This window comes from Podarcis bocagei (assembly GCF_964188305.1).
Source record: "Podarcis bocagei genome assembly, chromosome: 16".
NCBI lineage: Eukaryota > Metazoa > Chordata > Lepidosauria > Squamata > Lacertidae > Podarcis > Podarcis bocagei.
The window spans coordinates 33,187,912-33,202,797 of record NC_138142.1 but is presented as its reverse complement, the minus strand read 5'-3'; the positions used below and the strand labels follow the sequence as shown (position 1 = coordinate 33,202,797).

Genomic DNA, 14,886 nt, shown 5'->3' with positions numbered 1-14,886 from the left:
AAGGCTGCAAAGGGAGGGGAGGCGGGGCGAGTGGAACGTTCAGCATTCTGTAGCGATTCCTACTTACGCGCACCGCCTGGTGGGCGGGGTCTGGGGCGCTTTTATAAGTGATTGATGGACATCAGAATTTAAAATACTGTACCGAGAGCTACCAGTTCACAAAGGTCCGTATAGTTAAAGCTATGGTTTTCCCAGTAGTGATGTATGGAAGTGAGAGCTGGACCATAAAGAAGGCTGATCGCCGAAGAATTGATGCTTTTGAATTATAGTGGTACCTCGGGTTACATACGCTTCAGGTTACAGGCTCCGCTAACCCAGAAATATTACCTCGGGTTAAGAACTTTGCTTCAGGATGAGAACAGAAATCGTGCCCCAGCGGCGCAGCAGCAGCAGGAGGCCCCATTAGCTAAAATGGTGCTTCAGGTTAAGAACAGTTTCAGGTTAAGAACAGACCTCCGGAACAAATTAAGTACTTAACCCGAGGTACCACTGTATGGTGCTGGAGGAGACAACCTAAGGCCCATGGGCTGGATGCGGCTCAGTCACCTTCTCAATCCGGCCCACAGATGGTCCAGGAATCAGCATGTTTTTACATGAGTAGGATGTGTCCTTTTATTTAAAATGCATCTCTGGGTTATTTTTGGAGCACAGGAATTTGTTCATCCCCCCCCCCCAAATATAGCCCGGCCCACCACATGGTCTGAGGGACGGTGGACCGGCGCACGGCTGAAAAAGGTTGCTGACCCCTGCTCTTGAGAGTCCCATGGACTGCAAGAAGATCAGACCTCTCCATTCTTAATGAAATCAGCCCTGAGTGCTTACTGGAAGGACAGATCCTGAAGCTGAGGCTCCAATACTCACCTCATGAGAAGAGAAGACTCCCTGGAAAAGACCCTGATGTTGGGAAAGATGGAGGGGACAAGGAGAAGGGGACGACAGAGGACGAGATGGTGGGACAGTGTTCTTGAAGCTACCAGCATGAGTTTGACCAAACTGCGGGAGGCAGTGGAAGACAGGAGTGCCTGGCGTGCTCTGGTCCAGGGGGTCATAAAACAACTAAACAACAACAACTTAAGTGATTGATAGACATCGGAATTTAAAATGCTCAGAGCTACCCATCTCTGTGCGACTCAAGAGGAGGTATCAAGGTAAAGGATTCATGAGGTGGCATTAAGCAAAACACACTCCGCCTCAGTGTTCCACATCTGCAATATGGGTACAACAACAGTCTACAAAGTTGTTGTAAGGACAGCAGCTAGATAATGCATGGGAAGTGCATTGTCTTTATTTGAGACTTCTGTGAACTAAAATATAACTGTCTTTAACACAGGAGACAAAGGAAATGTATGTGTGAGAGAGAGAGAGAGACAGAGAGAGAAAGAATTGTATCCTAGAGATTATCAGAATGGCAGTTGAAGTTTAAATCTCCCAGGGTTGTAGCTAACTAATTGTACTAAGAGTAAACCCACTGAAATGAATTCATCTTTGGGTTTTCCTGGGCAAAGCAACTAACAAAGTTACTTATTATTCATAATAATCTACTGTCCATCAACTAGCATTGGCTATCATAATTTGTGTGCAGCTTTTCCACACCATGAAAAAGACATAATTCACTGTTACAAAATATAACAAAATTTAAACAATAAAAAACAAGTTAACAAAAACAGCTCATTAAGAAATATACAATAAAATTAAGCAATCCCCTTGTAATTCATAAGGTATAATAATAAAATACAAACACAGTCCCAGTAACAGTGAAAATAATGCACTTCAAAATTAAATCTTGACCCCAGCAGAAGCCCCTAAACACCACTGCCATTCTGATAATCTCTAGGATACAATTCTTTCTCTCTCTGTCTCTCTCTCACACACATACATTTCCTTTGTCTCCTGTGTTAAAGATATTTTAGTTCACAGAAGTCTCAAATAAAGACAAATTACACTCTCAGGGCTAGGGGGAGAAAAACGTTTTATAAACACACCAGAGAATTTTAGAAAGAAAAAGTAACCCAGTGAGAGATGCACACCCCTTCTCTGGGGCTTCCTGCATCCCAAATGAGTAGAGATACTAATTGGACTCTGGTGGGGTCACCCCAGCAACCAACTAATGCTTCCAACAGAGTGTTGCCCAGGAATCAGTCGGGCTTCATTCTGCTAGCACAAAAAGTACCAGGTTTTTTTTTTGTCTTGCAACAAGAAAACATGTGCCTGCTTCTAGATTACACAGAACTCTGTGCCAAGATGTAAGCATTATGTTACAAACACACACACAAAATGAACACACTCACACCTATAAACCATTTCACAATTGGAAATAAAAATGATAATTAAGTACCTTAATTCTTTCTCATCCAAAGGGACCAGTGCCTCAGTTTCCCCAGTCTAAAGGTCACCCAGTGAGCATAATGGCCGAGTAAGGATTTGAACCCTGATCTCTCCTGGATCCTTGTCCGACACTCTAAACCAGGCTTCCTCAACCTCGGCCCTCCAAATATTTTTGGCTTACAATTCCCATGATCCCTAGCTAGGACCAGTGGTCAGGGCTGATGGGAATTGTCCTCTCAAAACATCTGGAGGGCCAAGGTTGAGGAAGCCTGCTCTAAACCAACACCCCAAAATGTCTCTTCTTCCCCCCCCGAGCATCAGCCCCACGACCCCTTCCCCCAAATAGAAGTGAGACAAACACCATTTTTGTTATTATTTTTTTAGTAAATTTATTCACAAAAAAAGTTTCAACCTCTTCATTTTTCTCTTGTCATCTATGTACAAACCCATCATTATATATACAAAGTCACATAGTCGTTTAAAATCAGTAGTGGCTGCCACAGTCAGACTGAGGGGTAAGCGCATGTTATTTCCCCTGAGGGCTTGGGGGGGGGCAAGCGGACGGACAATGGAGGCTCTGTGCATTCTTCCTCCCACACACACATATCCCTTCACAAGCTCCCACACATACACACTCGCTCTCTCTGCCAGGCCTTGCCCTGCAACCACTTCGCTCCCATCCCGCCTTAAGACCTGGTGATTTTTATTTTATTTTTAAAAAAGAACAAATGAGGAAAGAAAATAAAAAGGAAACCTGGGTACGTATATGGAGAAGTGGATGACCCGGGTCACTCGTAGAAACAAACCCCACACAGTGTCGTTTGTTTTTTTATTGTTGTTTTTTTGTCATCGTCGCTTTTTTAAAATGATTTTTTGTTTAAAAGACCCGAGCACCAGTCTCTATGAGGTAAGAGGGGCGGCAGGGCCGAAAGTGCTGGGTTCCAATACTATTACTGCTTCTTCCAGTGCATGTCGTCCAGCTCGTAGAAAAGGACGTAGCCCTCGCTGGACGGGACCTGGTTCTCGCTGATGGGAGACACACTGCAAAAGGGGCAGGGGAGGGGGAGAGAGAAAGGATGGCACATTAGCAGAGAAACCTTACTTGCCTGCTCATCTGACTCGCCTGGAATACTCCTCCAAATGTTGCAGAACTACAACTCCCATCAGAGGCGGATTTAGGCAGAGTGACCAGTTCTGACGCACCGGACGCTGAGCAGCACACCACAACTCTAATGTACTGAACTGATCAGACTGGAAGGCAAGAGGTGGATCCACAAAGGGCGCTGGTGAAATCTGAAAGTCTGCCCCTGCTCCACCATCCTTGCCCATCTGCTGGGACTCACAGGGAGCTGCCGTTCAGGTTCCCCACATCTGTCTTACAGTAAAGGAACATGAAACTGGGCATCTTAAGACGAACTTCAGACTTGGTCACACGGGAGACGGCAGCCCTTATGGTGTGTTGGTTCTAGGAAGTTAATACCAGCACTTTGAATTTAGTCTAGAAACCAGTAAATAACCAAAGCTGATGGTATTGAGATCACATCTCCTCCCAGTGATCTGATCTCCTCCCAGTGTCAAATAAGCAATTGCATTTTGAACCAGCTGGAAATTTGGCGTCGCCTGTACTGCCGCCCCTCCCTGCCCAGTACTTTTGTAAACTTCCATGTGTATAAGGTAAAGGGACCCCTGACCATTAGGTCCAGTTCGGGCGACTCTGGAGTTGCGGCACTCATCTCGCTTTATTGGCCAAGGGAGCCGGCGTACAGCTTCCGGGTCATGTGGCCAGCAGGACTAAGCCACTTCTGGCGAACCAGAGCAGCGCACAGAAACGCCGTTTACCTTCCTGCCGGAGCGGTACCTATTTATCTACTTGCACTATGACTTGCTTTCGAACTGCTAGGTGGGCAGGAGCAGGGACCGAGCAACGGGAGCTCACCCCGTCACAGGGATTCGAACCGCTGACCTTCTGATCGGCAAGTCCTAGGCTCTGTAGTTTAGACCACAGCGCCACCCGCGTCCCTTCCATGTGTGTGGAGGATACTAAATAAAATTAATAACCACTGCCAAGTGTACAGAAGAAAGCCAAAATCACAGTGCCACATAATTTATCAATCTAATTGCCAGGTTCTTATTTTTCTGTAGCCATTTTGATTTTGTGGCGATACATGGGCTATGCTAGAAATCTTAGAAAGCACTGTGATGGCCAGAGAAGACTCTGAGAGGTTGGAGGGCAGGGCAGCAATGTCCAGCATCCCATAATGAGCAGGAGAGGATTGTATCGTGTAAAAGAGCAGGGAAAAAATGTGCCAGTGAGGAAAACCAGAGATTTTGGTTGCTCACTCTTGCTCAGAGTCAGCTAATTAAAACAATGAACTTTAGTTAGTCATGCCTGTTGAATTCAATGGGTCTACTCTATGTTGGATACAACCCTCTTGCTGTTGTTAGCGTTGGTTGCAAAACTGAGCTGTTCACACTGCAGAATTTGGGTTCTAGGGCAGCCGGGTTTGAATGGTTTTGCATCTGGCTGCAAGGCTGCATCAAGGGTGTTCAGGCAGCAGCCTGGCCTGCTTTAAACCCTTGCCAAGCAGGGCACACATTAGGAACAGGTGTCTTAAGCTACTTAAGTTAGTACAGCTACCTAATTATATTAGCATCCTGGTCCAGAGCAGAGCACAGGATTTATGGTGCAAGGAAGCAGGCCACAGGCAGGAGGGGGTCAGGAAGTGACTTCTGACCCATAAAAGAGCTGGCCTGGGTGAGCGCCACAATCCCACAGCGGGTGCGGAATCACAGAATTGTAGAGTTGGAAAATGCTGACACAGGGTGCAGTTTTCAGCTTCCTGCCCTTCATGGTTTGATTTAAGAACAAAAAAAGGGCTTTTCTACTCCGTATGCCTACAAAACAGCTGTAAGTGAGTGAGTGTGTGTGTGTGTGTGTGTGTGTGTAACCTCAACAAGTGCGGCTGAATGAGAGTGGGAGAGGAGCTGCCTTGCAAGCAGAAGGTCCTAGGTTCAATCCCTGGCGTCTCTAGGTAGGGCTGGGAGAGACAGACCCCTGCCTGAAACCCTGGAGGGCTGCTGCCAGTCAGAGCAGGCAGCACTGAGCTAGGTGAACCAACAGTCTGATTCAATACAAGGCAGCTTCCTATATATCCTAGGTTCCTTTTTGGGGAGGATGGGCCACAGCGCAGTGCGTGTTTTACATGCACAAGGTTCCAGGTTCAATCCTTTGCATCCACCCCCAGGCAGGCCTGGAGAGAGCACCTGCCTGACTCCATAGTAGACAGACGCGGCAATATTGAGCGATCTGGACCAACGGTCTTACATCCTATCTCCCAATGAGATGCATGGAAGAGGCCTTCAGTGTCCGGGGAATTCTACTCCCCAGAATTACTCAACAAGGAAATTACGCATTTTGAACCCGGGTTGCAGAATTTGGATCGCCTGACCAGCGTCGTTTGGCTACAAAACCCTGGAGAGTGTTTACACCCTCGCTTTTGATCTAGGAAAGCTTCCTTAGAACTAGACTAGAATCAGCGCAGTGGAGATTTGGAAAGGAAAGGAAAGCCATCGTCTTCTCTTTGCTCACCGGGAGTCGTTGTAAACCCGCCAGCCAGACTGGTCCTTGCAGAAGGCTGTGTAGTGGCCGTAGTGGACGCTGCCAGAATGATTGCACAGGGCATAGAGGTTGTACACAGGGGTACCTGGAACAGGGAGAGAGAACAGGAGGAGCTCAGACTTCCCCTTTTCTGGCAGGCAGGCCCTGAGATGGCACAGGAGGGATTGGCCCAAACTCTGCCCGCCAACTCACCGGCCTTTTCGCTGGCAAACTCTTTCAGGTTGAGCTGCTGGAGGGGGAAATCCACAAACACAGAGCATTTCTTAATGGAGTAACGGGTGGTGGAGAACCGGTTCAGGTCTGGGATAGGGTGAGTTAAAGAATTTTGTTTATTCAAAACTGATATCCTGATTTTCACCGTCTGTTTCTCAAAACACATGAACCAATATAACTGGCTATAACCTGAAGTACTCAAGCTTGTTTTTTCCTCCTCCCATCCTTTCTTCCTCGTGTGTCGTGTCCTTTAAGAATGTGAGCCACACGGCAGGGATAGTATTTGGTTTTTGTAAACCTGCTCTGAAAACCATTTTGGCTAAAGGTGGCATCAATGCTGAAAATAAATGATTAATAAAAAATAAGGTAAACTCATCCTTTCACTTCTACACCTGATGGCAGGTGTGCATCTAAGTGAATCTCACGGGTTTAGCCTGCTTTTTAAGCACGATCCTTATATGTCTGTGCTGTGCCTGTGATGGAAAAGCAATTAAAAGTGCTGGGAGACTTGGGTTCAAGTCCCCACTTGGTCATTAAACTCGCTGGGTGACCTTAGGGGCCAGCCACTGCCTCTCAGCTTAACCTACCTTGCAGGGTTGTTGTGAGGATAAAACAGGTCAGGAGAAAAGAAGAAGAAGAAGAGGAGGAGAAGGAGGAGGAGTTTGGATTTGATATCCCGCTTTACCACTACCCGAAGGAGTCTCAAAGTGGCTAACATTCTCCTTTCCCTTCCTCCCCCACAACAAACACTCTGTGAGGTGAGTGAGGCTGAGAGAGTTCAGAGAAGTGTGACTAGCCCAAGGTCACCCAGCAGCTGCATGTGGAGGAGCGGGGAAGCGAACCCGGTTCCCCAGATTACGAGACTACCGCTCTTAACCACTACACCACACTGGCATACAACCATGCACACCACCCTGAGCTCCTTGGAGCAAAGGTGGGATATAAAGGCAATGAAATATATGCCTATGTTGGTTAAAGGAATGGATAAAATTAGAAAATAAGGAATTATTAGATCTTGAAGGTTTTGATAACAGATTTGGATGGCACGCATATTTATGGTGTGATAAGAAGAAAATCCACAAAGGTTTTGGGAACCACATCTTCAGGAATTCGTTAATAGAAATATGGGACAGGTACAAAAATTTATTGGAACCAAGAGTTCCACACTGGCTATCTCTGCTAGAAGTTATGAGTGTAAAGAAAATTAATATGAGAGGTAATTGGATTACGTATGGTGAAATGGTAATCAAAGAAGGGGGAAAAGGGAAGATAAAACCATATCAACAAGTTAAAGAATATGTATATGATTGGTTGCATTATTTTCAGGTTAATGAAATGTTTAAAAAAGACATAAAAGAAAGTGGCTATGGAGAAAAAGAGTCAAAATTTCAAACAGATGTAATAAATAATGAGTGTAAAATTTTATCAAAAATGTATAAAATATTGCTAGAATGGAATACGAAAGATGAAGAGGTTAAATCGGTAATGATACAATGGGCCAAAGATTTTGGGTATAATATCCAATTTGATGATTGGGAAAAACTGTGGAAGGAAAATTTAAAATTTAATGCATGTATGGCATTGAAGGAAAATGTTATGAAAATGTTTTATAGATGGTACATCACACCGGTTAAATTAGCAAAAATGTATAAGACATGTAATAAGTGTTGGAAATGTAAAGAAAAAGAAGGATCGTTTTATCATATGTGGTGGGAATGTAAGAAAGTGAAAAGCTTCTGGGAAGCAATTTACAATGAATTGAAAAAGATGTTAAAATATACCTTTATAAAGAAACCAGAAGCTTTCCTTTTAGGGATTACAGGAAATGAAATAAGAAGAAAGGACTGTAAACTTTTTCAATACGCAGTTACAGCAGCTAGAATTTTACTGGCCCAGAAATGGAAACAGGAGGAAATACCGACTATAGAAGAATGGAGAATGAAACTGACAGAGTATGTGGAACTGGACAAACTAACTGGGAAAATCAGATATGCGTGAGACCAAAAGTTCATTGAAGACTGGGGAAAGTTTGTAGAATATCTGAAAAATGTTTGTGATGTACAAACAACGCTAGTGGGGTTTCAAGAGGCACTGTAAAAGTTGAGATGTATTGTCAAAAGAAATAGAAGGGGGAGGGAAAATAAATGGCAATACAAACGAAGGGAATGCGTACGGAAGAGATAAATACGGATGATTATCAGAGAAGCTGAAGGAAGCTCAAAAAGAGATAATGTGTTAAAATTTGGATAGAAATGTACAATTGTATTGGAAAATTAATAAAAAATTATTTTTTTAAAAAAAGAAATATAAATTTGTCGCTTCATGCGTCAAGCTGTTCTAGGGGACTAGGTGGGCTTCAGCAGCATCCTGGCATCCACCTTGTATTGCAAAACCTTGCACAAGCTATCAGTGGCGTAGCGTGGGTTGTCAGCACCCGGGGCAAGGCAAGTAATTTGCGCCCCCTAACCCGTGGATTTGCGCCCCCTAACCCTAACCCCCAGATGTTGCGCCCGGTGTGGCCGGCCCCCCCCTGCGCCCCCCCCACGCTACGCCACTGCAAGCTATTTTATTATATATCGTTTTCTCCGGGACTCAACCTGGAGAAGGACTGTAATGCCGAGTGCAGCGAGGGCACTTTGACCATTGGTCCCACTGCTGCAGAATACGCCTCTTGCTTTCCCCCCTAAACTCAGCAGGACTGGAAAGGAGCAAGATACCCAGTATCACACACATCAGTGCAGCATAACCTGATGCTTCCTCATAAAAGAAAACCCAAGCCAGAATAGCCTTGGCGGCGTCATATTTAGAGGCCAGCAGAAGCCAACCCCAAATTCCTTAGGAAACCCAGGAAAGCATCTGATTTCGATTTACAGTGGTACCTCTACTTACTAACGCAATCCGTTTCGGGGTGCCGTTCGCACCCCAAAAAGTACGTAAGTAGAGTGCCGCTACTGCACGTAGCATGACAGTTTGCTACTGTGCATGCGCGAAGCGCGCAGATCGCTTCTGCACATGCGGCGAACCCGGAAGTAAACACTTCCGGGTTTGCCGTGTTCGTAACCTGAAAAGCCACAACGTGAAGCAAACGTAACACGAGGTATGACTGTATGTATCGCTTTTCACAAGTACTTTGTGTAATTCTGCAGAAACAGCCAGAAAAGTAGGCCAGTTTGACCATCTTAACATTTTTAACAGACTGTTCTAAGCAGCCACTTTCTCCCTGCAGTGTGGCGAAATCATACTACAGGACAACAATTGTACAAGTGTAGAAATTGCTATTGTTGCTTGTAGTTTACTGAGTTGGCAATTCTTTTGGGATTTCAACTTGATATTTTTCTGTATGCCACTTTGGCGACCTTTGGTTGCAAAGTGGCTTCTACATCTGCAGATAAAATACAAACAGAAGACTTTGGGCGCTCTGCTGCCAGCTGCAGCCCTGACTGGCTCCCAATTCTTGGGGGAAGTTGGGGAGGTGGGGGCGGAGAGAATGCAGAAAGGATACGTAGCACAAGGATGCGGGGAAAGCGCTGGATGGTCAACTTCTTGGTGCTTCGGGTCCTCTGCCGGCATTTGTCACACACCTGCTCAGAGAGAGAGAGAGCTTTCTGTAAAAGCTTTTATAAACCACTGGAGATTTTTTTATTTAAAAACCTCTCAAACAGTGTGACAATTATCATTTAAACAAAAAGACATCACAAATTCAGTAAAACAGGTGCTACTGCTAATGCCATCACCCACGTGGCAGAAAAGCACAATGAACTTACTGGTGCGTTTTCAGAATCCAGCTCCTCCTCCTTGGTGAAGAGGCTGAAGCAGTCTAGCAGAGATACCTTCCCACCGGTGAAGCCTTTCTGTGAAATCAGGGCAAGGGTTTCGTTGGAAAGATCACCTTTACCACCACCCTATCCGTTAGGCTGAATGTTCGAGGAGGCTTACAAACATCATTGCTCACACGTAAAAACAAAAGCAGGGATGAAGATCTCCACTTCTAGCAGTCCCTCTGCCCCACTGCCAGGAAGTGCCAAAATGTACCCAGAAACTGGGTGCAGGAACCTCTTCTCCCCCAGCTCGGCCTACCTCCCCTGCTCAAGGGGATGTCAAGTCCCTTTGCTCAGATGGCCAAACCCACTCCATTTTCCTTCTTGCTGCTTCTGAGCCACTGCAAAATTACATGAAAGGCCCACAGTCCAGTAGTTTGCAAGAGAAACGTGGGGGGCTTTGAAAGCCCTACGGTTCACTTCTAAGTCCTGACAACTGGGGCTTCAAAAGGAAGCGTCGCCTGATGTCAGTGTCGCACCAGGGGACTGGCAGGTGGGCGGCCCGTTTCTGACATTGCTCATCAGTAGATAAACACAAAATGACAACCAGGAATCTTAATTTTAAAATCACCACCTTTTCTTTTCTTTTCTTTTCTTTTTAAAAACTCTCTCTTGAAGTGGTTCACAGCAGCAATTGGGAAGCTGTGGCCCTCCAGAGTTCAAAGGACTCCGACTCCCATCATCCCCAGTCAGTATAATGTCATCAGGGATGATGGAAACTGGAGTTCAGCAACATATGGAAAGTCCCACCTTCCCTACTCCTGGCTTACAGGATAGGGGGACAACTCTAATACTTTAACCAGTTAACCAGTTAAAAGAGAAAACACTCCAGAGGATTCCCAGATTAACTCTCCAGTTAAAAAGGATCCCTTAAGATACCAGTCATATTATTGGACAGTTCTGAGCTAGCCAGGCCAGCCATCTGACTTGCTGTAAGGAAGCTTCATCCGTCACTTAACAGCATCTGCCCTGAAGCCTGCCGTGACGACACTAGGAGCCTACCTTTGGGATAGGCAGGGAGAGGTCACAGAAAACTTCAAACGTGGTCGACCGGTAGCCACACGCTTGACACTTGAGGCAGCTTTTCAACTGGCCGACAAAGAGATCTAGGAGGGGGAGAGAGGGAGGGAGAGAGGGAGAGAGGGAGAGAGAGAGAGAGAGAGAGAGAGAGAGAGAGAAATGCTTCTGTTACTGTGTGGGCCAGCTTGCAAACAGTGTTTGACTTGCACATTCTGCTACAGCTCATGCGTTCTGGCTCCAGGGGAGAATTTCAAGCTGATATAGATGGAATCAAAAGCACCCTGTAGGAGTTGCACACTGGCATTTGCATTTGGGTCTACCCTCGAGTGGCCCTCATGTTCCTGTGTGACCAGGTGGGCGATTCTTAGACTGGCTTAGTCACAGGCAAATCATTTCGACCTTATGGCTCGGCTCAGACCATCCCCATGCTGTAGGGTAGGGATGGGGAAAACCTGCGGCCCTGCAGGGATTGCCGGACTCCATCTCCCATCAGTCCCTTGCTAACTGTCAGGGATGATGGTAGCTGGCAGCCCAAGGTTGTGCAAGAAACAACACCTGCTCACCTACTATCTTGCTGTCTTCTCGCTCCAGGTAGCGCTTCCACATCTGGTTGGCTTGTTCGTCATCACTGGGGGGGGGGGAGAGGAGGAAAGAAACCCAAGAGGACAGTGTGAGCAACATGAGCAGGAAGTGGGAGAGGGTTGGATGGAGGTGGGGCACTGATTACTGGGGCAGAGAACAGAAGCAGAGCCCACCTGCAAAACGATTATTATTTTAATTCAGCAACAACAGTATCAATGCATCACTGCAGAAGAATGAAAGCCAAAACAGGCCCCTGATGAGCTTACAATCCCAGGCACCGATGGTGAACTGGAGGCCCATCAACCCCTGAACTTTGGAAGCTCAGAGGCAGCAAGTTGATAGCTGGCATGGGGGTAAGAAACTGAGCTGGGAACCTGTAAGTTCCTGGTTCGAATCCTGCCTCAGGAGCAACCTCACTAGATGGCCTTAGGCAAGCCAGTCTCAGACTCCATCTGAAACGTGGGTGTGACGATACCAGTCCAGGTTATGGGGGCGTTGTAAAAATTACCTGAGAATGTCTGCAATGTCCCTGGAAAACTGTAGCACTACAGAACGGCTGGATATTATTATTAAGTAAGCAACAACCAGTCACCGCAGGGAAGATTTCATCAAACACCTCCTCCACACACAAACGCTTTCCAAGCATTGCAATTCTCACATCCAAGCTCTGCACTGAGCAATGGAGATGCAGGTATGAATCAGGATTCAGGCGGTGACTAGAAACCCAGCCTACAGCATTTATGTGCTCAGACACACTCTGAGCGCTGCTAGTAGTTCAGCTACACTGGGAGGTCAGGCCCAACTGTTCACCACATTGGCCCAGGTCGGTCAGAAACGCCCTGCACTGGGACAGGCCACTGGACCAGGAAAGATGAGCCCATTGTAAGAACATAAGAAAAGGCCTGCAGGACCAGAAGGCCCATCAAGGCCTGCTCTCACTGTAGCTGACCAGATCCCTTGGGAAGCCTGAAAGTGGCAGCACTCTCCTCAGTTGTGCTTCCCAGCAACTGCCTCTGATGGTGGAGGGAGAACACAGACACTGTGGCAAGCAACCATTGAGAGCCTTCTCCTCTAGGAACCTGCCTAATTTTCTTTTAAAGCCATCCAAGTTGCTGGCCACCACTCGTCTTGTGGGAGTGAGTTCCACGGGTTAACTCTCTGTACTGTGTGAAGGACTTTCTTTTGTCTGTCCTGAATCTTCCAACATTCAACTTCCTTGGGAAGCCCCTTCTAGCATTATCTCCTCTTCTGAGGTGGTGTTTAGGGGAGGGGGCCATAAAACAGTAGCAGAGGCTGCACTTTGAATATAGCAGTTCCAGATCCAATTCCAAGGCTCTCCAGTTGTGGGAAAGACTCCTGGAATCATCCCGAGCAAGCTTTTCCACCTGCCTTGCCCCCTAACTGGGACTCTTATAAGGAGGAGCCGCTGCTTAAAGATTTGACCTTGCTCTCAATTTTTTTTGCATGGGGAATGCTCTTTGCCTCTTTGGTAGTCAAACACTCTTCAAATGTTAATTATTTTGAATTTTTATCATTTGTGTTGGCGTTTGTGTATCTATTCTCTTGTGAGCTGACTTGGGGGTCACGTTTGGCTGAAAATCGGCATATATTGTGTCAATAGTAGAAACTGGCACCATTCAAAAAATCTCTTTACATACAGTGGTACCTCTGGATGCGAATGGCATCCGTTCCGGAGCCCCGTTCGCATCCTGAAGCAAACACAACCCATATCCCCGTGTCTGCGTGGGTTGTGATTCGCCGCTTCCGTGCATGTGTGGGACGTCATTTTGAGCGTCTGTGCATGCATGAGAGGCGAAACCCAGAAGTAACACGCAGAGCGCAACCCGAAAAGGCTTAACCTGAAGCGCCTTCAACCCGAGATATGACTGCAAACAGTAACAAAACGTAAGAGCTTTTAGATAGCAGGGTTGCCAAAACCCTGAGGCTGTGGAGAGCCACTATCAGCAGACAATGCAGTCAAGTTGCATCACATGCAAGGGTGTAATTCCAGGTGTTGCATATATACGTGAAAACCATACATAGCCAAAATTACTTTTCATTTGGCTAGGCCAATCTTATTATTAAATAATGATTATAAGCTATTTGCAGACATAATGGCGGAAAGATTAAAGAAGGTCTTGATTAATAAAATTCATGGTGACCAAACAGGATTTCTCCCAGGGAGACAATTACGGGATAATGTAAGGAATTTGATTGACATTATTGAATACTTGGACATGAAAATAGACAGAAAAGCTGCACTGGTTTTCATAGACGCCGAAAAGGCATTTGACAATGTTTCCTGGAACTTCCTAAAGAAGGTTTTGGAGAGGATGGGAATTGGCGAAAAATTTAGAAGAGGCATAGAAGCAATATACAAAGAACAGAAAGCAAAGCTGGTGATAAATAATAATACAACAGAATATTTTAACATTTATAAAGGGACCAGACAAGGTTGCCCCCTGTCCCCCTTATTATTTATTATAATTTTGGAAGTACTTAATAAGAGACTGAGGGAGGCAACAGAAGTGAAAGGAATTAGAGTAGGGAAGAAGGAATTCAAAATCAAAGCCTTCGCCGACGATATTGTTCTGACTTTGGAAGATCCACAAGATAGTGTAAAAGAAGCACTACAAAAAATTGAGGAATTTGGAGAGGTGGCAGGTTTTAAGGTAAATAAGAATAAAACTAAAATGCTGGTTAAAAATCTAACTAAGGAAGAAACGAAAGATCTAGAACAAAAAGTGGAAATCATGGTGGTGAAAAAAGTGAAATATTTGGGAGTGTGGATCACAGCAAAAAACATAAACCTATATAAAGATAATTATGACGTTACATGGAAAAAAATAAAGAAAGATCTGGAAATATGGGGGAGGATGAAATTTTCCTTTTTAGGGAGGATAGCAGTGGTTAAAATGAATGTTTTGCCGAGGATGTTGTTTTTATTTCAAACTCTTCCAGTTATTAAAGGTTTAAAACAATGTAAAGAATGGCAGAGAACCCTGATGAAATTCATCTGGCAGGGGAAAAGACCAAGGATTAAAATGAAAATATTAACTGATAAAAAGGAAAGAGGAGGTTTTGCTCTCCCAGATTTGAGCCTATATTATGAAGCAGCGTGCCTACTTTGGCTAAAAGATTGGATAAAACTGGAGAACAGAGACCTATTGGATTTAGAAGGTTTCAATAATTGGTACGGGTGGCACGCATATCTCTGGTATGAGAAGGTGAAAGTCCACAGGGCTTTCTTAAATCATATTTTCAGGGGACCAATATATCAGGTCTGGGAAAGAAATAAGAACCTTCTTG

General features: G+C 45.4%; 1 protein-coding gene across 5 annotated transcripts in view; it reads right to left on the bottom strand.

Moving 5' to 3' along the window:
- Positions 1–3,140: 3,140 nt before the first annotated feature.
- The window catches only part of USP21 (ubiquitin specific peptidase 21), a 30,182-nt gene continuing 18,436 nt past the window's right edge, over positions 3,141–14,886 (bottom strand). For all 5 annotated transcript variants that reach the window (XM_081173307.1, XM_081173309.1, XM_081173310.1 and 2 more), the window contains 7 exons: positions 11,559–11,623; positions 10,978–11,081; positions 9,922–10,008; positions 9,660–9,738; positions 6,137–6,244; positions 5,915–6,029; positions 3,141–3,366 (listed from right to left, as the gene is read on the bottom strand). In XM_081173307.1, coding sequence (XP_081029433.1) covers positions 3,276–3,366; positions 5,915–6,029; positions 6,137–6,244; positions 9,660–9,738; positions 9,922–10,008; positions 10,978–11,081; positions 11,559–11,623 — 649 coding nt within the window. In that variant the 3' untranslated portion in view covers positions 3,141–3,275. The remainder of the gene's footprint in view (positions 3,367–5,914; positions 6,030–6,136; positions 6,245–9,659; positions 9,739–9,921; positions 10,009–10,977; positions 11,082–11,558; positions 11,624–14,886) is intronic.